The sequence below is a fragment of the Hypanus sabinus genome, unplaced genomic scaffold, assembly GCF_030144855.1.
Source record: "Hypanus sabinus isolate sHypSab1 unplaced genomic scaffold, sHypSab1.hap1 scaffold_1868, whole genome shotgun sequence".
NCBI classification, from domain to species: domain Eukaryota; kingdom Metazoa; phylum Chordata; class Chondrichthyes; order Myliobatiformes; family Dasyatidae; genus Hypanus; species Hypanus sabinus.
The window spans coordinates 32,622-58,616 of record NW_026779958.1 but is presented as its reverse complement, the minus strand read 5'-3'; the positions used below and the strand labels follow the sequence as shown (position 1 = coordinate 58,616).

Here is a 25,995-nt window from a genome sequence, read left to right as displayed (position 1 = left end):
CACAGTTTGAAACAATCTGGAGTAGGTTATAAGTAACTTTTTGAAAGTATTTACTAACTTTTCTTCACGTAAACATTAATTTACTGATTTTTTTACGGGAGCGCTGGTTTCCCGCGTCTCGATCCTACGTCATCAGGTGACCCCCCCCCCCCCCCCCCGTGTTTTGTTGTGATCTTTAGGTTCCAGAGAGAACGTTACTACCCAGTATGGTGTTGAAATTTCTTTAATGCCCCTCATTTTCCTTCACAGGTCCAAGCTCAGTGATCACCGAGCTCCTGGCAAGCTGGGACGATTCCCAGCTGCTGCAGTTGACGGATATCTACCGGGACAGGCTGGAGCAGGCGATGGAAGGAGGGGTGCACGGAGTGAGCCTGGCGTTAAAGGCCGAGAATCAGTTCAGTGGAGAGGAACATCGAGTGAGTGGGAGGGAGAATGGGTTTGAATTTTCACACATCACAGGACTGATGGGTGTCGGGACTATCACTCATCGGATAATAGAGCATAAAAACAAATCAGAAATAAATAAATTCTTAAAAATATTAATCTCAAGCGATGATTGAAAAAGTTGTAAATACCCCTGCTGGTGGCTCAATGTTCCGAGTGAGGCGAGTAGGCAACAGTTCTATGATGTTGCAATAAACGAGAAATGGAAATACGGTAGAAATCTTTATTTCGGGAAGAGTGTACAGTGTGACAGCAGGATTCAGTGAGAACAGGGGCATTACGACCGGATGCCACAGGAGCTCGAGTGTGTTCTGTTCTGGGTGGAGATCATTCTGTGACAATCTGTAACTGCAAACGGTGTGGATCGGGGAATACGGCCATGTTGTAATGTGTAATCACTGAATAAACCTCCATTGGAAAGGAAAGGCATCAGGTGTCAGCCGGTAATCCGCTGTCATGTTGGGCACTGGCGGACTGAGGAGATGAATCACATCATCTTTTCTGCAACTTCTCCGAGACTGCTCACGCTGTTATAAAAACCCTCCTGACTTCTTTCCTCATCTGTGATCGTTATTTTCTGATTTTGTTTTACACGGTCAGATCCGGTGAGGAATTATTTATGGTTTTGGAGCCAAGTTAACGAAGCGGTCACAGACCAGCCAGGATCTCATTGACTGGTGGACCAGGTTCACGGTGAATGTCCCTCCATGTGCTCTGCACTCAGAATGTACAGTCCATGTCCAGACGGGATCAGCACCCGTCCGGATGACTGCTCAGTGTGATCCCCTTACAGAGCACATAATTTACTTCTCATTCTCTGTGTGAATCTGTCAGTCCCCAATATGTTCACCGTTACTCTTCACAGAAAATCTCTGATCTCGCTGATAAGGGAGAGCGGGCGGACAGTTCTAAACTCCTCCTGAGCCTGGTGATGGAGAAAGGCTCCCGCGCCCGGAGGGTGATGTGGGAAACCTTTGTGAAAATGCGGATTGAAGTCCCAAAGTTTGACAAAATACTGAAGGAAATACAGGAACATGGTGAGATAATATCAGAGGTTAAATTAATTTTGGATTCAAACATTACATAGTTATAATTTGAGGAATTGAAACATGATAAATTATTTTAAATCTGAACAGGTTGTGTTCCGGTTCATCCACCCGTACCGGAAATTCCCAGTGAGCTGAAAGGTGAGTGAAAAACCGCTGTTTCCACTGAAGGTTGATATTATGTAGGGGCATGTTGTTGTTGAGTCACGGGGATTTGATCAGGTAAATGTTCCACCATGACAGAGCGCACAGTGAGACACAGGGAAAAATGTTTGCTGGAGGGAGAGTTTTCACAGGACAGCATGAGGAACCACGCAGAGAGTTTGTGAGTTTCTGACTAGTCTGTTCAAAGCGGAGCAGCATATGAACCCCGCTCTGTTCCCATCTGCACTCCTTTAGTACAAACAGTGCTGAAGTTATACAGTTTAATATCCCACGCAGTAGTCCTGAGGAGATAGTGTTAGTCAGGGTGTGATGGGGGACAAAATCCTCAGCTCAGTCCACAGAAGCTGAAATTGATGTGTTGTGTGATGGACACTGTGGAAGGGTGAGAGATGGGAATTAGGACAGAGAAACCGATGGTTATCGGATTGCGGCAAGGAAGATGGAAAGGACTGAAAATATCTATAAATAATTTTGCAATTAATTAAATTGTGACCATCTGGATAAGAAACACATTACATCCGTAAGCAGATTGTGTCTGTAAAAATGGAGCCCGGGTCAGCGCATGCGCCCAAGAGATTGTAAGGCTTCCTAATCGCAGAATGAGTTGGATCACTCAACTGCACATTTAATACAGGAGAGAATGAAGGAAAGACATATATGGTAAAAATGATTAATCTTAGAGTACCCCATGTTTTAGCTTATTACTCGAAGCCCTTGAACAGAAACACAAGGAATCTCAGCCACAACCCTCGTTCAGCCATCTCATTTCCAAGAACAAATTCCAAAGACGTTAATTTTCAAATGGCACCAGAGGAAGTTTTCACACTACTCATGTTTCTATCACCTCTGTTAATGCTTTTCCAGTACACTTTCAGACTATAAAACCCCTCCGTTTCCCTGCACGAAGAATTTGGTAATTCTCTACAATTTGCCTACAAACTTGTTCTTCACTTTTCTTCATTCTGTTTGCCGAGGAAGAAGACACGGCAGTGAAGTTCTCTCACGTATTTCTGAATACGAAAGAGATTTTCTCCCTTATTATTGAAGAACATTATTTCTACCATTGTCACATTCTCTAAAGTAAATATTTCAAAATTCAGTGTTTTCTTACGATCCCTGTTTCACCCGAATTGAGAGGCCGCACACTCCCTGACAGGTTTCTGACACACCGTGAGACCCCCACACGCCCCGAACAGGGTCACGACACACTGTGAGAGCCCACACACCCCTGGCAGGGTCCTGACATGGTGTGAGACCCCACACACCCAAAGCGGGGTCTTATCACAATGGCGGACCCTACAGAACCCTGACAGGGTTTTTAAATACTGTGAGACCCCACTCAACCCCGGCAGGTTCCTGACACACTGTGAGATCCCGCACACCATGACAGGATTTGAACAAACAATGAGATCCCACACACTCCTGTCAGGATCCTGATACAATGTGAGACCCAGATCTTAGGTACATAGAAACATAGAAAGCGTACAGCAAAATGGAGGCGCTTCGGCCGAAAAAGTTGTGCCGAACATGTCACTACCTGAAAATTACTGGGGTTACCCACAGCCTTCTATGTTCCTATGCTCCATGTACCTATCCAAAATTCTGTTAACTGACTCTATCTTATCCGCCTCCACCACCGTTGCCGGCAGCCTATTCCACACGCTCATCACGCTCTGCTAAAAAAACTCACCCCTGACATCTCCTGTATACCTACTTCCCAGCTCCTTAAATATGTGCTCTCTTGTGGCAAGCATTTCAGTCCTGGGAAAAAGCCTCTGCCATCCACACGATCAATGCCTCTCATCATCTTATACACTTCTATCAGGTCACCTCTCATCCACCGTCGCTCCAAGGAAAAAAGGCCGAGTTCACTCAACCTATTTTTATAAGTCATTCTCCCCAATCCAGGCAACATCATTGTAAATCTCCTCTGCATCCTTTCTATGGCTTCCACATCCTTTCTTTTGTGAGGTGACCAGAACGGAGCAGTACTCCAGGTGGGACCTGACAAGGGTCTTATATAGCTGCAACATTACCTCTCGGCTCCTAAATTCAATTCCATAGTTGATGAAGGTCAATGCACCGTACGTCGTCTTAACCACAGAGTCAACCTGCGCTGCTGCTTTGAGCGTCCTATAGACTCAGACCCCAAGATCCCCAAGATCACACTGCCAAGTCTTACCATTAATACTATATTCTGCTATCATATTTGACCTACTAAAATGAACCACTTCACACTTAGCTGGGTTGAACTCCATCTGCCACTTTTCAGCACAGTTTTGCATCATGTCAATGTCCCGCTGTATCGTCTGACAGCCGTCCACACTGTACACAACTCCTCCAACCATTTTCTCATCAGCAAACTTACTACCCCATCCCTTCACTTCCCCATCCAGGTCATTTATAAAAATCACGAAGAGTTGGGGTTCCAGAACCGATCCCTGACGCGCACCACTGGTCACCAATCTCTATGCAGAATATAACCAGTCTACAACCACTCTTTGCATTCTGTGGGCAAGCAAGTTCTGGATCCAGAAAACAATGTCCCGTTGAATCCCATGCCTCCTTACCTTCTCAATAAGCCTTGCATGGGGTGCCTTATCAAATGCCTTGCTGAAATCCACTACCTGCCCTTGACAAAGCCATGCGGACTATTCCTAATCATATTATAGCTCTTCAAATGTTCATAAATCCTGCCTCTCAGGATCTTCTCCATCAACTTGCCCTCCAGCGAAGTAAGATTCAGTGGTCTTCAATTTCCTGCACTCTCTCCACTGCCAATACTCGCAACCCTCCAATCATCTGAAACCTCTCCCGTCGTCTTTGATGATGCAAATATCATCGCCAGAGGCTCAGAAATCTCCTCGCTCGCCTCCCACAGTAGCCTGTGGTACATCTCATCTGGTCCTGGCTACTTACCGAACTGGATGCTTTCCAAAAGCTCCAGCACATATTCTTTCTTAATATCTACATGCTCCAGCTTTTCAGTCTGCTGCAAGTCATCATTAAATTAACCAAGAATACTAAAGCAAAGTATTCATTAAGTACCTCTGCTATTTCGTCCGGTTCCATATACACTTTCCCACTATCACACTTGTTAGGTCGTATTCTTTCACGTCTTATCCTCTTGCTCTTGTGCTTGTAGAATGCCTTGGGGTTTTCCTTAATACTGCCCACCACTGCCTTCTCACGGCCCCTTCTGGCTGTCCTAATTTCCTTCTGAAGCTCCTTCCTATCAGCCTTATAATCTTCTGGATCTCTAACATTACCAAGCTCGCTGAACCTTTTTTAAACTTTTCGTCTCTTCTTGGCGAGAGTTATTACAGCCTTTATACACCACAGTTCCTGTGCCGTACCATAACTTCGTTGTCTCATTGGAACGTACCTATACAGAACTCCACACAAATATCTCCTGCTTTTATTTGAATTGCATTGACACCGCGTTCTCTGAGAGGCAGATCGTCAGAAACAGCCCGTGCACATTGAAAACAAAAACCTGACGTTAGAGCTATATCGAGCTTTTCGGAACTGGCATTGAAAGACTATGCATGCCGGCAAAGATCAGTCATTACTGAAACGAATGCCAACGTGGGCGTGTGACGCCTTTTTATACACTGCTCTTCTTCTGTTCTGCCTGCCTCTCCCTTCCATTCGTAGTCACTGATGAAAGCCGGGAGCTGATATACAGGAGCGCACAGAATATGTGAATGACGTCCAATGGATTGAAAAAATGTCAGCAGAATTTCTGAAATGAAAGACAAACTTAGCTAAAAAATGTTATGTGAGGGAGAACAGGGGTAGCAAAATGCACGCATTCTGAGCTCGTCGACTTCATTAACATTGCCTCTAACTTTCACCCTGCCCTCAAATTCACCTGGTCCATTTCCGATATCTCCCTCCCCTTTCCTGATCTTTCCGTCTCCATCTCTGGAGATGGTCTATCTACTATTATCTAATAAAAGCCTACAGACTCTCACAGCTACCTGGACTATTCCTCTTCCCACCCTGTCTCTTGCAAAAGTGCAATCCCTTTATCGCAATTCCTCTGTCTCCGCCGCATCTGCTCTCAGGATGAGGCTTTTCATTCCAGGACGAAGGAAATGTCTTCCCTTTTTAAACAAAGGGTTTTCCCTTCGTCCACCATCAACTCTGTTCTCAAACGCATCACTCCCATTTCCCGAACATCTGCCCTCACTCCATCCACCCGCAACCCCACTCGGGATAGGGTTCCCCTTGTCCTTACCTACCACCCCACCAGCCTCCAGGTCCAACGTAAAATTCTTCATAAATTCCGCCGCCTCCAACGGGATCCCACTACCAAGCACATTTTTCCCTCAGCCTCTCTTTCTGCTTTTCACAGGGATCGCTCCTTATGCGACTCCCTTGTCCACTCGTCCCCCCCCCCATCCGTTCCCACCGATCTCCCTCCTGACACTTATCCTTGTAAGCGGAACAAGTGCTACACCTGCCCTTTCACTTCCTCCAGCACCACCATTCAGGGCTCCAGATAGTCCTTCCAGGTGAGGCGACTATTCACCTGTGAGTCGGCTGGTGTGGTTTACTGCATCCGGTGCTCCGGGTGTGGCCTTTTATATTTTGGTGAGACCCGACGCAGACTCGGAAACCGTTTCGCTTAATACCTAAGCTCTGTCCGCCAGAGAAGGTAACATCTTCCAGTGGCCACACATTTTAATTCCACGTCCCATTTTCATCCTGATATGTCTATCCATGGCCTTCTCTACTATCAAAATGAAGCCACGCTCAGGTTGGAGGAATAACATCTTATATTCCGTCTGGGTAGCCTCCGACCGGATGGCATGAACATTGATTTTTCTAACTTCCGTTACTGCCCCTCTTCCCCTTCTTACCCCATCCCAAATTTATTTATTCATTCCTGCCCTTTTTTTCTCTCTCTGTCCCTCTCACAATCACTCCTTGCTTGTTCTTCATCTTCCTCTGCTGCTCCCCTCTCCCTTTCTTTCTCCCTAGGTCTCCCGACTCATGATCCTTTCCCTTCTTCAGCTGTGTATCCCTTTTGTTACTCACCTTTCCAGTTCTTAACTTCACCCCTCCCCCGCTGTCTTCTAGCATTTCGGATTTCCCAACTGCCCCTCCTACTTTCAAATCTTACTATCGTTTCATTCAGATTGTCCTTACGAATGGTCTCGGACTGAAAGGCCGTCTGTACTTCTTCCTATACATGTTCCATGGCCTGCTGCGTTCCACCAGCATCTTGTGTGTGTTGCTGGAATTTCCAGCATCAGCAGATTTCCTCCAGTTTACAGTACTCCAAGTGGGGTCAGAACAGGGTCCTATATGGCTGCAATGTTACCTGTCAGCTCCTAAATCAATACCACGATTGATTAAGGCTAATACACCTTACGCCTTCTTAACTATTGAGTCAAACTGTGCAGCGTTTAGCGTCCTATGGACTCGGACCCGGACCCCAAGATCCCTCTGACCCTCCACACTGCCAAGAGTCTTAACATTAATACTATATTCTGCTATCATATTTGACCTACCAAAATGAACCACCTCACATTTATCTGGATTTAATTCCATCTGCCACTTCTCGGCCCAGTTTTGCATCCTATCAATGTCCCGCTACAACTTCTGGCATCTCTGCACACTGTCCACAACAACTGCAACCTTAGGGATATCAGCAAACTTACTACACAATCCCTCCCCATCCTCATCCAGGTCATTTATAAAAATCACGAAGAGTAAGGGTCCCAGAACAGATCCCTGAGGCACACCACTAGTGACCGACCTCCATGCAGAATATGACCCGTCTACAACCACTCTTTGCCTACTGTGGGCAAGCCAGTTCTTGATCCACAAAGCAATATCCCCCTGGATCCCATGCCTCCTTACTTTCTAAATAAGCCTTGCATGGGGTATCTATCAAATGCCTTGCTGAAATCCATATACACTACATCTACTGCTCTTCTTTCATCAATATGTTTAGTCACATCCTCAAAAAAATTCAATCGGGCTCGTCAGGCACGTCCTGCCCTTGACAAAGCCGTGCTGACTATTCCCGATCATATTATACCTCTCCAAATGTTCATAAATCCTGCCTCTCAGGATCTTCATCAACTTACCAACCACTGAGATAAGACTCACTGCTCTATAATTTCCAGGTCTATCTTTAATCCCTTTCTTGAATAAAGGAACAACATTCGCAACTCTCCAATCCTCTGGAACCTCTCCCGTCCCTAGAGATGATACAACGGTCATCGCCAGAGGCTCAGCAATCTCCTATCTCGCCTCTTACAGTATCCTGGGGTACTTTCCATCCGGGTCCGGCGACTTATCCAACTTGATGTTTTCCAAAAGCTCCAGCACATCCTCTGTCTTAATATCTACATGCTCAAGTTTTTCAACCTGCTGCAAGTCGTCACTATTATCACCAAGAGCCTTTTCCACAGTGAATACTAAAGTGAAGTATTCTTTAAGTATCCCTGCTATTTTCCCCGGTTCCATACCCACTTTCCCACTGTCACATTTGATAGGTCTTATTCTTTCACGTCTTATCCTCCTGCTCTTCACATACTTGTAGAATGGGTTGGGATTTTCCTTAATCCTGCCCGCCAAGGCCTTCTCATGGCCACTTATTGTCACTCTCATAAATTCCTTCTTAAGCTGCTTCCTGTTAGCCTTATAATCTTCTAGATCTCTAACATTAACTAGCTCGCTGAACCTTTCGTAAACTCTTCTTTTCATCTTGATCAGGTTTATTACAGCCTTTTAGCACCACGGTTCCTGCACCCTACTATAACTTCCCTGTCTCATTGCAACGTTCCTATACATAAATCCACAAAAATATCCCCTGAACATTTGCCACCTTTCTTCCGTACTTTCCCTGAGAACTTCTATTCCCAAATATGTTTCCAAGTTCCTGCCTGAAAGTATCATAATTCCCCTTACTCCAATTAAACACTTTCCTAACTTGTCTGTTCCTATCTCACTCCAACGCTATTGTAGAGAAGATAGAATTATAATCACTATCTCCGAAATGCTCTCCCAATAAGATATCTTACACTCGACAAGGTTAATTTCCAAATACCAAATCAAGTACAGTCTCTCTTCTTATAGGCTTATCTAAACATTGTGTCAAGAAATGTTCTTGAACACACCTAACAAACTCCACCTCATCTCAACCCTTTGCTCTAGGGAGATGGCAGTCGATTTTTGGGAAATTAAAATCTCCCGCCAACTCTGTTATTATTACAACATTCCAGGATCTGTTTCCCAATCTGCTCCCCGATATCCCTGTTACTATTGGACGGCCTATAAAAAACACCCAGTAGCGTTATTTACCCCCTTCCTGTTCCTAACCTCCACCCACACTGACTCGGTAGACAATCCTTCCATGATGTCCACTTATTCTGCAGTCGTGAAACTATCTTTGATCGACAATGCCGTGCCCCCACCTCTTTTGCCTCCCTCCCTATTCTTTCTGAAATATCTGAAACACGGCACTTGAAGAAACTAATCCTGTCCCTGAGCCATCAAAGTCTCTGTAATGGACACCACATCAAAGCTCCAAGTACTCATCCATGCTCTAAGCTCATCCGCTTTGTTCACAACACTCCTTGAGTTAAAATAGATACATCTCAAACCGTCGGTCTGAGCGCATCCCTTCTATATCACCTGCCCATCCTCCCTCACACATTGTCTCCAAGCTTTCTCTATTTGTTAGCCAAACTCCACTTCCCCAGTCTCTTCAGATTGGTTCCCATCCCCCAACAATTCTAATTTAAACTCTCCCCAGTAGTATAAGTAAACCTCCCCGCCAGGATATTGGTCCCCCCGGGATTCAAGTGCAGGGGTTCAAGTCCTTTTTGTACAGGTAACACCTGCCCCAAAAGCGGTCCCAATGATCCAGAAATCTAAATCACTGCCCCCTGCTCCAATTACTCAGCCACGCATTTATCCTCCACCTCATCCTATTCCTATACTCACTGTCACGTGGCAAAGGCAGTAATCTCGAGATTACTACTTTTGCGGTCCTGCATCTCAACTTCCTTCCTAACTCACTGTAGCCTGTTTACAGAACCTCTTCCCGTTTCCTACCTATGTCATTGGTACCAATATGTACCAAGACGTCTGGCTGTTCCCCCTCCCTCTGCAGAATATCGTGCACGCGATCTGAAACATCCTGGACCCTGGGAGGCAAACTAACATCCGATTCTCTTTACTGTGTCCACAGAACCGCCTGTCTGAGGCCCTAACTTTTGAGTCCCCTATCACTCTCTTCCTTTCCCTACCCTTCTGAGCCATAGGGCCGGACTGTGCCAGAGGCACGGCCACTGTTGCTTCCGCCAGGCAGGCCCTCCCACCCAACAGAACTCAAACAGGAGTACTTATTGTTCAGGGTGCTTAATGTAAAGGAGTCCTTCAGAATCAATTAGTGTCCGCATAAAAGCGAAGGAAACGCCATGTAAAGTAACAAAAGTGAGTGGGAAGTTGGATGATTCGGAAGCTTTTTAAAATCTAACAAAACGTAGCAAAGAAACTTAAAGAAGTGTGGAAGGCAAAGGAAATGGAATTATAAGACAGTTAGTCTAACCTCAGTGTTTGAGAATGTGTTCGAGTCTATTATTAAGGTTTTGTGGCATTTGGAACCTAATGATAAAATATGTCAAAGTCAGCATGGCTTCTGTGACGGGAAATGTTGTCTGACGTATGTGCTCGAGCTCATTGAGTAAATACCAAGCAGGGTGGACAAAGGGTAGGAGGGTACCATACGGCGGGTAGGAGGCAGGGAGAGGGAATAAAAGGAGCATTTCTGTTTGGCTGCCAATGTCTGGTGGTTTTCATCAGCGATCAGTATTGGGACCGCTACTTTTCAGATTGTTTGCCAGTGATTTAGATAATGGAACTGATGGTTTTGTGGCAAAGTTTGCGGATGATAGGAAGATAGCTGGAGGAATCGGTAGTGCTGAGGAAGCAATGCGATTGCAGCAGGTCACAGACAAATTAGAAGAGTGGGCAAAAAGTGACAGACGGAATACAGTGTTCGGAAATATATGGTAATATATTTTGGTAAAAGGAACAACAATGCAGACTGTTATTGAAATGTAGAGAACGTTCAAACATCCGAGTTTAATGTGGCATCATGCTGGCACCAACGTTGTGGGCCGAAGGGCCTATTCCTGTGCTGTTCTGTGACAGCTGAAATCCTGATCCAGCTGCTACCGTAATTCCTCGGTCTCTGCTCTCTTCTTTACCGCCCGACCTGTAATCGGCATGGTTTTCAAACTTGTATTTAAAGTCACAGACCAGGAGCATCACCCCTTTCTCCCCTTTCCACAGACCTTGTCTGATCTGTACTCACATCTACACTCCCGTCCTTCTACAGCTGTGCTGCAGAGGGCAGGCCAACATGCCGCATAACTGTGGCGGACTGGGAGACTCTACAACGGGGAGTCAAACCTGACCAACTCATCACCGGGACCCCCAGCCTACCTTCCATCAGGGAGGTATATAGAAAGGCTACGGGAAACGGCCAGCAGCATCAGGAAGGATTCCCACCTATCCTGCCTATGGGCTGTTTGCCCCTTTCCCATGAGGCTTTGAAAGTTCTTCCACAGGATCAATGATAGCTGTGGCAGTAGTGGGAGTTTGTCCAGTAAGGGACAGTCGGGAGTCAGTAAACTACGAGGAAAATACTTACTTGCACAGCACAATTAATTTGGAAATGTGATGTGATGTCTCCCTATCCGGGTTGAAGTTTGTTAGTCAAATTTAATTTTCTTTACGAAAATCCATTGATTTATTTAATTTTGCATTAGCTTTGAGCTAATGTTTAAATACAGAGTTCTGAGTTGAGGTATCTAACATTTTGTCTATGTTCTCTGTTCCGATGGAAGATGTTCAACAGAAACACAAGGAGACTCTGCGGTCACAAACTGAAACACTGAGAGTGAACACGATCCTGATGAGGGAGAAGGTGAAGGTTTTCCAGCTGGTTGATCGATACGCTGAGCTCACGGTCATTTCTACTGTTCGAGATTGGAGACTGGTGGAACATGAGCTGCTGGCAAGAGGCAAAGACCACCGGAAGTGGAGACAGGCACATCTCTGTGGAAAGTTGGAAACACTCCGGACGGATCAGCTGTTCCAGAGCAGCTTTTCCCGGAGTAAAACCAAATCTGGGTGTTCGGCAGCAGTGGCTGGAGTTTCGGGGATCGGAAAAACAACAATGGTACAAAAGATTGTTTATGACTGGGCCACTGGGAAAATATACCAACAGTTCCAGTTTGTCTTCAGTTTCAAATTCCGGGATTTAAACTCCATTAACTGCAGAATAAACCTGAGGGAACTGGTTCTGGATCAGTATCCTTACTTTGGGAATATCCTGAGAGAAGTCTGGAAGAACCCAGAGGGATTGCTGTTTATATTCGATGGTTTGGATGAATTCAAACATAGAATCGATTTTGCTGACAGTCGGAGAGACACAGAACCCAAGCACCAGTGCCCAGATCCCGAGTGGTGGTGTGAAGTGTCTGACATTGTGTACAGTTTAATCCAGGGCAAGCTGCTCCCAGGGTGTTCAGTGCTGGTGACCACTCGTCCCACTAAGTTACTTTTATTGGAAAAGGCGAAAATCGGTGTCTGGGCTGAAATCTTGGGATTTGCTGATGAGGAACGGAAGGAGTATTTCATCAGGCATTTTGAAGATCAGACGGTGGCAGCAGCTGTTTTCAAACATATGGAGGAGAACGAGATCATGTACACCATGAGCTACAACCCCTCCTACTGCTGGATCCTTTCTCTGGCACTGGGCCCCTTCTTCACACAAAGAGTCATGGACCCACAGCGAGTTCCCAAGACCATCACCCAACTGTACTCCTACTATATTTACAACATCCTGAAAAACCATGGCCGTGAGATTGACAACCCCCGTGATGTTTTTCTCAGCGTTGGTCAGATGGCCTTCAGAGGAGTGTCCGAGAGGAGGATTGTGTTTACGGATGGAGATTTGATCAAGTTCAATCTGCAGTCTTCCCAGTTCCTGTCCGGGTTCCTGATAGAGCTTTTGGAGAGAGAGGATTTTGCCCGGAGTGTGGTGTACACATTCCCACACCTCACCATCCAAGAATTTGTAGCGGCAGTCGCACAATTCCTGAATCCACATCCCGGGAATATCCGGAAATTCCTCACCGAAGCCCACAACACGACAGATGGGAGATTTGAGGTATTTCTTCGTTTTGTTGCTGGTCTCTCCTCTCCAATGACAGCTCGGGGCCTGGAGGAGTTTCTGGGTCCATTTCCTCATCACACAACCTGCCGGGTGATTGACTGGGTGAAGGAGGAGGTTAAACGCCAGAGTGGAAACACATGGAGCGAAGCTGGTAAAAGGAGACTCCTGAATACATTACGCTACCTGCTTGAGTCTCAGAATCGTGGACTGGCTCAGGCCGCACTGGGATCTGTGGAAACACTTTCATTCAGTAGAATGACACTGACCCCGACTGACTGCATGGTCCTGTCTCATGTCATCGGGTTCTGTGACACAATAAAACACCTCGACGTGCAGGGCTGCCACGTTCAGTGTGAAGGAATCCAGCGGCTGGGACCCGGGCTGCACAAGTGCCAGGAGTTGGGGTAATTCGTTTTGTCTGTCACTCTTAACTGTGAAACTACTCCATTGTGTCGTTTCAATGTTAAGGAATTTCTGTAAAACTGTAATGATTCAAATTGTGACAAATGCCCAGGGGATCTGTCAGTAATTCCCCAAGGACGGGAGGGTTCTGTGGTTCCTTGTGAAGGGATGTTGGAGACTTCATCAGATCATTGAACAACGGCCATTGATTTAATGATCTAAATTACAGGAATGGCCGTATTTCTCGCTACTAGTCCATTGACAATGTTCCTTCTGACTGTTACTGAAACCCAGACCGACACTGACTGAAGCAGGTGGGTCAGACATTCACACCCCCTTCCCGGTGAGGGGCAAGAGACCGTCAGCACACTGTCATAGCTTTACACCTGGGTGAATGTGCTCACCAAGAGATACCCAGACTCCCGATATCCTCTCCCGATTGTGGGCCTTAGTTGAGACCAGCCCTTCCAGTGTAATCTTTTTCTGCATCCTCTCGTCTTGTGGATTATGATTTCACATTTTTATCGTCCATGCGATCTCTCTTCCCCATTTCCCTTCTTCCTGTAGGATCTCTCTTCCCCATTCCCATTCGTCCTGATGGAGCTTTTTTCCAATCCTCCTTCCTCCTGTTGGATCGCTCCTTCCTAACCCCACTTCTTCCTGTGGGATCTCTCTTCCCCATCCCCCTTCCAGACAGACAGACAGACATACATATTTATTGATCCCGAGGTAAACTGGGTTTCGTTACAGGCGCACGAACCAAGAATAGTGAAGAAATATTCCTCCAGTGGGATCACTCTTCCCCTTCCCCTTCCTCCTGTGGAAACTCTCATCCACATAGCCCCTTCCTCCTCTGGGTTCTCACATCCACGTACCCCTTCCTCCTCTGGGATCTCTCTTCCCCTTCCCACTTCCTCCCGTGTGAGAACTCTTCCCCATCCCGCCTTCCTCCTGCCGGATTTCTACTACTCCATTCCTTTTCCTCCTGCAGGTTCTGTCTTCCTTATCCCTTTTCCTCAAGTGGGGTCTCCCATAGGCACTTTTCCATTCACTAATCTTCCTCTCCGTGGGATATTCCCCCACCGTTCAGGACATTCTTCCAAACTTAGGCAGTACCATTCCCGACCCTCTCACGTCAGGAACACTTTTCTAGCCAGCGGAAAACAAGTCAGAATATCTGGAGTTTACAGGGTCACACTGACAGAATAAGTTACTGACTTTCGGTAAATACACTGGAGCTGGGCAGTGAGGGACATTGACAGTGATGGGAACTCCGATCAGTGATTTACTGAAGGGTTTAATGTTTCCTGAAATATCCGAGTGAAAGAAATTCCCTCAGACCCACGGTTTGAATCACTTTGTTCATCAATCTGTCTGTTTGTGTTTAGACTTGGGACGAATGACCTGGGAGATTCAGGAGTGAAACCGGTGTCTGCAGCTCTGAGGAACCCGGAGTGTAAAATACAGAAACTGTGGTGAGTACCAGACTGTGGGAGATTGTGTTTACAGACACTGTGTGTCTGACATTGAACATTGATGTGATCAGTAATTGTTTTACTAATAAACACTGGGAATTTGTATCGTCTCCTGTCTCTCTGTGTCCTTCACCCTCACTCTCTCTCATCTCCAGGCTGAGCCGTATCAGTCTCACAGATTCTGGTGCCGAGGATCTCGCTTCCGCTCTCAGTACAAACCGATCACTGACGGAGCTGAATATGAGTTATAATAAACTGGGAGATTCAGGAGTGAAACTGGTGTCTGCGGCTCTGAGGAACCCGGAGTGTAAAATACAGACACTGTGGTCAGTACCAGACTGCGGGAGATTGAGTTTACAGTCACTGGGTGGCTGACACTGAACATTAATGTGATCAGTAATGATGTTACTGATAAACACTGGGGATTTTTACCGTCTCCTGTCTCTCTGTGTCCTTCACCCTCACTCTCTCTCATCTCCAGGCTGCGGGATGTCGGTCTCACAGATTCTGCTGCCGGGGATCTCGTCTCCGCTCTCAGTACAAACCCATCACTGTCGGATCTGATCCTGGGATCAAACTCTCTGACAGACCGATCTGTCCCCGGTCTCCGCCGCCTCATACAGACCCTCCCGAGTCTGAAGTGGATTCTGTGAGTGTTCGTGTTGACGTTCAATGTGATAAAATATCAGCGGATCTGCGGGTTTTCTGGTGATATTTGTCTGTGAGTGTTGTTGAAACATTAAACCCAGTCCCCTGTTACTGACACTATTGTGTAATCTGTTTATTTGATCTTTATTCTCCCGTCTGTTTCAGGCTGTGGGGGAATCAGTTCAGTGAGACCGGGGAGAAGGAACTGAGATCTCTGCAGGAACCCAGACCTGGACTGAGAGTGTCCGTGTGAACATCTGAATGTGTGAACATCTGAACGTGGGGAATCGGTTCAGTGAGACCGGGGGGAAGGAACTGAGATCTCTACAGGAACCCAGACCCGGACTGAGAGTGGATCTGTGAACATCTGAATGTGGTGAATCGGTTCAGTGAGACCGGGAGGAGGAACTGAGATCTCTCCGGAAACCCAGACCCGGTCTGAGAGTGTTCCTGTGAACATCTGAATGTGTGAAAATCCCCGCCCGCGGGAAGGGGACATTTTTCCCAAATCCATGCCCTCCCCTTTAACTCCCTCCCTTTAATGGTCGCGCGCCAAGTTTAATTTATAACCGTTCTTTTTTTGTACTTTATTTTTTATTAAAATTCATCATCAAGCAATCATTTCAATAAGATGTATTTCAGATATCGTACATATATACTTATCTTTATATTGTACATATAAACATACCTTTGCTCATTGCGGCCAAGAAGTTCTATTCAAAAGGTTTAAAGGAACATCTAAACAAATCTGATGCATTTTGGAAAGAAGTCCTGTAGACTGATGAAGTTAAAACCGAACGTTTATGCCGCAATGAACAAAGGTATGTTTGGAGAAAAATAGGTGGAGAATTTCATGAAAAGTACACATCTCCAACTGTTAAACACGGGGGTGTATTGATCATGCTTCAGGCTTGTGTTGCAGTCAATGGCACGGGGAACATTTACTAGTACAGGGGAGAATTAATTCAATAAAATACCAGCCAATTCTGGAAGCAAACATCACACCGTCTGTAACAAAAGCAGAAGATGAAAAGAGGATGGCTTCTGCAACAGGATATTGATCCTAAACACACCTCAAAACCCACAATGGACTACCTCAAGAGTAGGAAGATGAAGGTTTTGCCATGGACCTCACAGTCCCTCGACCTAAACATCATCGAGAATCTGTGGATAGACCTCAAAAGAGCGGTGCATGCAAGTCGGCCCAAGAATCTCACAGAACTAGAAGCCTTTTCCAAGGAAGAATGGGCAAAAATACCCCAAATAAGAATTGAAAGACTCTTATCTGGCTACAAAAAATGTGTTTACAAGCTGTGATACTTGCCAAAGGGGGTGTTACTAAGTAGTGACCATGCAGGGTGCTCAAACTTTTACTTCGTGCACTTTTCCTTCATTGTTACTTTGAAAATAAAAAATGGAAATAAAAAAAAATGGGCCACCTTTAACTGTATGCCTTTTGGAAATCAGTTCGACTTTTACTCGCTTCGCTATTCACAGTAACAGAAATTTTGATCAGGGGTGCCAAACTTTTGCATGCTACTGTATTATTTGGTTGTAGGTTAAAATCAACAGATAAATATATACGTGCATTGTCACTTACATTTATTGTCCCAATTCCACATGTGTTTATTTTGTCTTTATCTTTTCCAAATGTTATGAAATAGTGTATTCTTGTATATACAGAATGGGGGGGGGGGCACAATAATGAGTGTAATCCCTTCTGTCGGGGAAAAGATCGCTCCATATATCGATTAGACCAACAACATCAAAATGACTGCTAACTTTCTTATGTAAGGACTTTGTTTCACTGTTTTTTTCTATTGGAAGTGCCTAACTTTAGTTGTAATTGTAAATTTAAGATTCCCCCAAATATCAAGAGTCCTTTTGTATCCATTACTATAATATTAGTAATTTTTGGAAGAAACTAATATCACTTCCTGGGGGTGCGATTATGTTCAATAGAGCAACTGAATTTCCATCTATATTTTCCCTTAACAGAATATATCTGCCCCCCTTATCTCCCATTTCAAATACATTCTCAAAATTTAGCTTTCTTGAGTTGAGACTAGCAAATCCTCTCCTATGTCCTGATTTATATGAGGAGAAAAACAAATTAGTGAATCACATTCTCTTTAGTTTTACATGCTCATTAACACTTAAATGATTATCCTGTAAATATACTTCATGGACTTATTATTTCTTCATTTCTGATAGAATTTTACTGCATTTGATTGGATTTAACAGCTCATTTACGTAAAAATAAATGAATTTTACTTTGTCCTTAGCCATGTAAATTTATTTGTATATCATTATATCATTAAATCAGTATATCATTAAAATTAGAAAAATAGAACTTAATTGATCTAGTCCCTGAACAAATAAGAACCAAGAGACGGGAATGAATAAAAAAGGTACCGAGGGTGTGGTTCCAAGGCTGAGGTCTCTAGTAGATGATCCTGGGTTGAGCTAGAGGAAACGTCTAGCCGTGGGGGATAGTCGCTCGTATTTGTGTGTTGAGGGCCCCCACTGCAGTACCCATAAAAATAAGTGAAAAAATCTATGTCCATTACTCTGAGAGGACTTCCCTGTGTATTCCTCCCATGTATATATTCTCATCTATTTGGGGAAAAAGTGTGAATGAATGAATAAAAAAAAATAATTGAGTAATATAAACTGCACATTGTAGAAATGTACTTCTTGAAATAAGTATAGCACCGTCTATTTTTATTCCGTTTAGCTTCTCAACACTTTCAAAGTAAGCCAAACCTAATGGCTGTTCTGGAGGGAGTGAGGGCTTCTTCGGTAAATTCCCAGGCTCTTCCAGGTATACTTCTCTCGCCCTCCTCCTGTCCCCTGCTTTCTCGATTCTCGCAGTATTTCCCAAGCAGAGCGGGATAGCTGCTCAGCCGGGCTATCCCTCGGTTTGATCACGCTGATGGGCAGCCCTCTGGCCATTATGTCTGTAGTCGTCTTTTCCACGGCCTAAAACATTTGGATCCCATCGTTATAAAACGCTCGAAGTTTTGAAGGGTACCGAGTTTAAATGCTAATCCTTTTTTGCTTTAATATTCGCTTTACTTCAGAGTATTCTTACGTCTCTGCAGGACCGCCAGTGGATAATCTTGATTGAAATGTATCAATTTCCCGTCCAAAAACACCCTCTTCTTATCGCAGGCCCTTCGTAGAATCTCCGCCTTGGTATTGTATCGAAAGAACCTAATTACTATGGAGCGTGGCTTATCTTCTCTGTCTCCGGTAGAGTGCGGGGCGAGCACACGATGCGCCCTCTCAATTTCAATCAGCGTCGTCAATGGAAGCTCTAGCGCGTTCCACAGCAACTTTCTTCCAAACTCCGTCATAGACAAACCCTTCGGGAACGTTGTTTATCCTGACATTTTTTCCGTCGTGAATCTTCCCTCCAGGTCAAGCATTATACTCTTTTGTTAATTTAGTATTTTAATCGTCTTACTTAGTATCTGTTACACGTTTTGCACGCGATTTTCCACCTTCTCAATTTGAGTCTCTGCCACCGCTATTTTTTGATTGACGTTGGCGAGCTCTGACTTGATATCATTCAGTTGTTGTTTTATATCTTTTTGGAATCCTCGTATTTCTTCCGGAATTTTCATCGTATTTGCCGCATCGCCTGCGCCATTTTCAGTCTCCCTGGCACGTGGTAGGGTAGCAGAGCCGTTCGCTGAAACCCTCTCGGCCACAGGCTTCACAATCATGCTTTTTTAATCCATTCTTTTTCCCGATTCTTGCCCCTCTATCAGTTCGAATATTATCGAAAGATCTGAAATATGATGGATTAATGAGGAAAATATACGTATTTCCGGAGGAGCTATTAGCTTCAGCAGCCGTTCTGGACGATGACGTCACTGGAACCTATATCGTGTGCTTTTTATAGGCCGCCCAGTAGTAACAGGGATATCGACGTACAGATAGGGAAGCAGATCCTGGAAAGCTGTAATAACAACAGAATTGTCGTGGTGGGATATTTTAATTTCCCAAAAATCGACTGGTATCTCCATAGAGCCAGGGGTTTAGTTGGGGTGGAGTTTGTTAGGTGTGTTCAGGAAGGTTTCCTGACACAATATCTCGATAAGCCTAAAAGAGGAGATGCTGTACTTGATCTGGTATTGGGAAGTGAACCTGGCCAGGTGTCAGGTCTCTCAGTGGGAGAGCATTTTGGAGGTAGTGATCACAATTCTATCTCTTTTATCATAGCATTAGAGAGGGATAGGAACAGGCGAGTTAGGGAAACCTGTAATTGGAGTAAGGGGAACTGTGAGGCTATCACTTGTAAGCATAAATTTTAAACAGATGTCCACAGGGGAACGTACTGAAGAAATGTAGACAATGTTTAGGGGATATTTGCGTGGGGTTCTGAGTAGATACGTTCCAATGAGACATGGAAAGGATGGTAGGGTACAAGAATCGTGGTACACAAAAGGCGTTGTAAATCTAGTCAAGGAGAAAAGAACTTACGAAAGGTTCAAGAAATGAGGTAATGACATGAATCTAGAAGTTTATAAGGCTAGCAGGAAGGAGCATAAGAATGAAATTAGGCGAGCTAGAAAAGGCCATGAGAAGGCCTTGGCGGGCAGGATTAAGGACAATCCCAAGGCATTCTGTAAGTATGTGAAGAGTAAGAGGATAAGATGTGAAAGAATAGGATCTATCAAGTGTGACATTGGGAAAGAGTTTATGGGACCGGAGAAAATAGCAGAGGTACTTAATGAACACTTTACTTCAATATTCACTATTGAAATCGATCTTGATGATTGCAGTGATGACTTGCTGGGGACCGAAAAATTTGAGCATGTAGATATTACGAAAGAGGATGTGCTGGAGCTTTTGGAAAGCATCAAGTTGGATAAGTCGCCAGGACCGGATGAGATGTACCCCAGGCTACTGTCAGAGGCGAGGGAGGAGATTTCTTAGCCTCTGGCGATGATATTTGCAGCATCAATGGGGACACGAGAGGTTCCGGAGGAATGCAGGGTTGTGGATGTTGTTCCCTTATTCAAGAAAGTGAGTAGAGTTAGCCCAGGAAATTATAAACCAGTGAGTCTTACTTCAGTGGTTGATAAGTTGATAGAGAAGAACTTGAGATGTAGGATTCATGAACATCTGGAGAGATATAACATGATTAGGAATAGTCAGCATGGCTTTGTCAAGGGAAGGTGAATGCCTTACGAGCCCGATTGGATTGTTTGAAGTAGTGTCTAAACACATTGATTGAGGAACGGCAGTAGACTTTGTTTATATGGATTTCAGCAAGGCATTTGATAAGCTAGCCCATGCAGGGCTTATTAAGGAAGTAAGAGGGCATGGGATCCAAGAGGACATTGCTTTGTGGATCTAGAAATAGCTTACCCACAGAAGGCAAAGTGTGGTTGTAGATGGTCACATTCTGCATGGAGTTCGGTGACGAGTGGTGTGCCACAGGGGTCTGTTCTGTGACCCTTGCTCTTCGTGATTTTTATAAATGACCTCGATGCGGAATTGGAGAGATGGGTTAGTGAGTTTGCTGATGATAGAAAGGTTGGGGGTGTTGTCAATAGTGTAGAGGGCTATCAGGGTTTGCATCGGGACATTGATAAGATGCAAAACAGGGCTGAGAAGTGGCAGATGGAGTTCAACCCTGATAAATGTGAAGTGGGTCATTTTGGTAGGTCAAATATGATGGCAGAATGTAATATTAATGGTAAGACTCCTTCAGTGCAGAGAATCAGAGGGATCTTGCTCAGACCCCACTTGGAGTACTGTGCTCTTTCTGGTCGCCTCACTACTGGATGTGGAAGCCATAGGAAGGGCGAAGACGAGATTTACAAGGATGTCTCTTGGTTTGGTGAGCATGCCTTAAGAGAATAGGTTGAGTGAACTCGGCCTTTTTTCGTTGGAGCGACGGGGGATGAGAGGTGACCTGATAGAGGTGTATAAGATGATGAGAGGTATTGATCGTGTGAATAATCAGAGGCTTTTCCCTTGGGCTGAAATAGTTGCCACAAAAGGACACAGGTTTAAAGTGCTGGGGATTAGGTACAGAGGAGATGTCAGAGGTCAATGTTTACTCAGAGTGTGTTGAGTGCCCGGAATGGGCTGCTGGCAATGGTGGAGAAGGCGGAAACGATAGGGTCTTCTAAGAGAATTTTGGGTAGGTACATGCAGCTCAGGGAAATATAGGGCTAAACGTAAGCCGAGTAACTTCTAAGGTAGGGAAATGTTCGGCTCAACTTTGTGGGCCGAAGGGCCTGAATTGCGCAGTAGGTATTCATTGTTTCTATGTTTATTCCTATTTTACCTTCTCTGTTTTTAACTGTGATGAAACCATTATATTTCCATGGGGATTGTACTGTCTATAAAGCACTTGGAATGCGTTGACTGAATAATTCATTGCGAGAGGCTGCTTGCATCAAGTGGAAAATACGGACAGTGTATTTCAGTGCGGAGAAGATATTGTCCGTGGTCATCGCCGTCACTGGAGTTCCTGGTGAGTGAGCACAACAGTTCCAGATGTGTGAAACTTTGTCTGAATTTGTAATGCCAACAAATAAAGGACAGAATAATTAAACAACAACAGCACAATCAATGAAATGCTGGAGCGGGTAACGTGAAAGCAGTTGCATCGACGGGAGCTGGATAAAGTGTACTTAGAATGTGTAATGCTGTCGTGTGGACGTTGTTTGAGATTTATGTCATCTTCGAAAGGACTCGGAAGTTTTTAATAGCAAAACTTTTCAAATATATCACGTGTTCGTGAATACAGCGCACTGAAAGAAATTGTCAAGGTCAAACTAAACTGTCTAGTCCACCAGCAATAACAGAAACGATTCTCCAAACCCCTATAAAGTATGAAATAATAAGCATTATCTCGGATAAACTCCCCCGTGGAAAAGACGGTGATGTGCCAGTTTGCGTTGAGCAATCGTTGTCAGACAAAAAATGCAGTCATGTGTAATAAATTATTCCTTTTTTTATTGTAGCAGGCAATTACATGTGTGGTACTGCACAGAATGGAACCCCATCTGTCATGACGTAGACTGTATCGATTATGTCGATTAGGTCGGACCGGGCGTTTTATTTTTATTTTTTTCTGGCGTTCTCGGCGAGGTGCAGTTGGGCGATGTGGAGAGTTACGAGTTATGAGGTTTTATTGTTCCCGCACAATAAAGCTGGTTGATGTGACAGACGGGTTTTATTTATTTTCTGACGTACCCGGCAAGGTGAACTTAGGCGATGTGGGGAATTATGAGGAAGAGCTATATTTATTTGGCTTTCCCGGAGAGGTGAAATTGGGCATTGTGGGGTTTTATGAGGACGGGATATAGTTGTTTGTTTGTTTGTTTTTTCCTGACATTCCTGTCGAGGTGAAATTTGGTGTTCTGGAAAATTATGAGGATGCCGAGATGATCCAGTGCAAATTAGTGAATCTCGTTTTTTGCGAAAATTCATGGCAATTAAAAAATAACGTAGAAAAATATAATGTATGGGGAAATTTAAAGCGAAGTGCTACCATAATCGCGATTTGCATAATATATTGGAAATTTCTCGTACGCCAATTCTCAGGTCACCTGGAACACTGTTCACTGTTCACTTGTAAATTGGGCAACCAGTCAGATTCAGAGATGGTCAGTTGATATTCTCAGCAAGTAACATTTATCCCACTGTCAGAGTAATGTTTTCCTATTCCAATTTCGTCTCGACATTATGAGACAAAAATTGTAGTATCGCGTGCAGCCTGAGCTCCTTGCTTAAGAAATACCTACTCTCAATAGACGAATGTTCACCATATTGGCTTCTGACGTGGCTGTACTGTGACGGGGATTGGATCACGTGGACTGGACGCTCCGTCACGAAGCTGCTTCAGTCAAACAATGACCTGTGCACTCATTCACACTGAGCAAGATGAATGATTTGCAAATGTTGCAGATAATCTCAACCTGAGTTTACATGGTCGGCACAACATTGTGGGCCGAATGGTCTGAAATGCGCTGTAGATTTCTATGATTCTATGACTGACAGTCTGGGTGACGGGAATATGCATCCTGCACCGCGCAGTCGAGTCCGAGGAGGCAAAATTTCAGAAGAATGAATACACTGTTCACGACGGATATCAGATGAAATTCCTTAACGCTCGTGAGTGGCGAATCATTGGAATCCGATAGCAGTGAATCTGAGATTAACAGTAACTCAACCTTACCCTTGATGGGCAGTGGAGGGCGATTAATTTGGGGGTGCCTAACTGCGAATCATATATTTTAAGTCATTCCGTTCTGTATCTCCAATGAATTTAGTGGCGATTGTCATCCTGTCCGGGGAAAGTGCGGCCTCTCCTTCTTCACCACGCGGTACCTGGTGGCCATGGCAGCGGCGGATCTACTGGTCATTATCACTGAGGTCGGTTTATATCAACTCAATTATCATTATTTTCCTGTTTGTTTCTCTGTGTGCTCTGTTCTCCGTGTCCTGCCCCGCATTGCCGTGAACTGTTCCGTCTGGTTCACCGTCACTTTCACCTTCGATCGGTTTGTTGCCATTTTCTGTCAGAAACTGAAAACAAAGTACTGCACGGGGAGAACGGCGGCCGTGGTTCTAGCGCCACCTAGCGGTCCGTTCCGTCTGAAAAACGGCCCACTCTACTTCACTTACAGAGAGATCATTAACAATGTACCATGGTTCTGTTAACCGAAGACAAGTTACTTCACTGAACCGGCGTGGGTGGCGTATGACTGGTTTTACATCGTTTTGACTCCGTTCCTCCCATTCGGCGTAATTCTGCTGCTCAACCCTCTGACAGACAGGCACATTTTAGTGGCCAGTCGGGTCCGTAGGGGGCTGAGGGGTCAGAGCAAGGGGGGAAACAGCAGTGACCCGGAGATGGAGAGCCGGAAGAGGGTCTGTGGTTCTGCTCTTCACCGTCTCCGGCAGCTTCATCCTCCTGTGGCTGACGAAAGTTGCAGAATTTATTAACCATCACGTCACCCGGATAGGAACATAGGGGAATAACTCGGAAATTATTTCCGCCTATGCCGGATATTTGCTAAGGAATTTCAGCTGCTGCACGAACACATTCATTTACGCCGCCCTTCAGTCCAGATTCCGAGAGCAGGTGAAAAGCGCGGTGAAATATCCGTTCATTTCAGTACTCCGGTTCATTAACAGAGCAACCCCCTAACGAAGCACAAACCTGCTCAAGTCAGCCCCGCTGTTCCCGACTTCTATCCTCTCTTCCCAAAGGTGGCGCAGCTGGCTGAATATCGACAGACCGTACAGCTACGGTGTCCATACAGTAAGCGTTGTGACTCTCCTTCGATCGAACGTCTGGGAACGTGACGCTGTATATCCATCTCCCATCGGTGACGGAATTCTCATTCCCCAGGTCAATGTGTCGGGTGAATGACATCATCCCGCAATCTCCGGGAACAGTGACCTCCCCACACTGCCCTCTGTCGGAGACCCCGTCCTCCCAGTGACAATGGGGAGGTTCCCCTTTCTCCTCAGTCCCCAGATATAGTGACTCTGCGCCCACAATTGAAAACAATAGAATCAGAATCACAATCAGGTTTATTATCACCGGCATGTGACGTGCAATTTATTAGCTTAGCAACAGCAGTTCAATGCTATAACACAATACCATACAGAATGTTGTAGGAAATCAGCATCTCGGGCAGAATGTACTGAAACGAATAAAGAGTCGACGTTTCGGGTCGCGACCCAGTTTCGAGGTGGAATGAAAGGGGCAAGATATCAGAATAAGAAGGTTCCGAGGAGGGGGAACAGGAAAAGCTGTAAGGGGATGGGTAAAACAAGATGTAGATTGGGGGCGGGTGATAACTGATAATGACAAAGGGCTGGAAAGGAAGGAATCTGATAGGAGAGGGGAGTCTGCGGATTGGATCACTGAACGATGGGAAAAGGGGCAGCGGTGTTGACAGGCAAACGAGGAGAAGAGTCAGAAGTAACAGTGAGCAAACAGAAAAGGGAAAGGGGAGCGGTATATACCGTGAGATCTCCGTGTCCTTGCCATAAGATTAGAGGTTACCTAGACGGAAGGGAAGGTGTTAATCCTTCAGTCTGAGACCGACCTGGTGGTGGCGAAGGGGAGGCCTTGGACAGATTTTGCCAAACAGGACTGAGGATATCAGTGGCAATGGTTGGCCTCCTGGAAATACCGCTTTTTCTCGATGGAGCTGAGGTTCCTGACGAAGCGTTAATTAATATAAAGAAGGGCCTTGGCCAATAAGGTGGACTGTTTATTCATTTCCATGGATAATGCGTGAACTGACCAGTTCTCCCAGCATTTTGCGTTTATTGCAATTAATTTGATTCACGGTTTTCATGTGCTCAGCAACTTCGTAAACCTGGGTGACATTTTCGTTTAGGTCTTTTTACTGAGATACGCAAATATACAAACGAATATTCTTCTATATGTATACTTATATCCCGAGACAATACGCAGTCCGGTGACGTTACAGAATTGGGTTATGATGATAAAGTCTATGGACGTTAGAAACGGACCATAAAAGTCATGAAACCGAGGGGCGAGCCTGAGAGTGTTCCACAACAACATTCACTGACTTCTCCAATCGTCATT

General features: G+C 45.1%; 1 protein-coding gene across 1 annotated transcript; it reads left to right on the top strand.

The window, feature by feature from the left end:
• Positions 1–200: 200 nt before the first annotated feature.
• On the top strand, positions 201–15,868 carry LOC132387449 (NACHT, LRR and PYD domains-containing protein 12-like). The gene is made up of 8 exons (XM_059959807.1): positions 201–416; positions 1,310–1,481; positions 1,581–1,631; positions 11,534–13,271; positions 14,658–14,744; positions 14,900–15,070; positions 15,226–15,393; positions 15,558–15,868. The coding sequence occupies exons 1-8, from the start codon at positions 345–347 to the stop codon at positions 15,643–15,645; spliced, it is 2,547 nt and encodes an 848-aa protein (XP_059815790.1). The 5' UTR covers positions 201–344; the 3' UTR covers positions 15,646–15,868.
• The last annotated feature ends 10,127 nt before the right edge of the window (positions 15,869–25,995 follow it).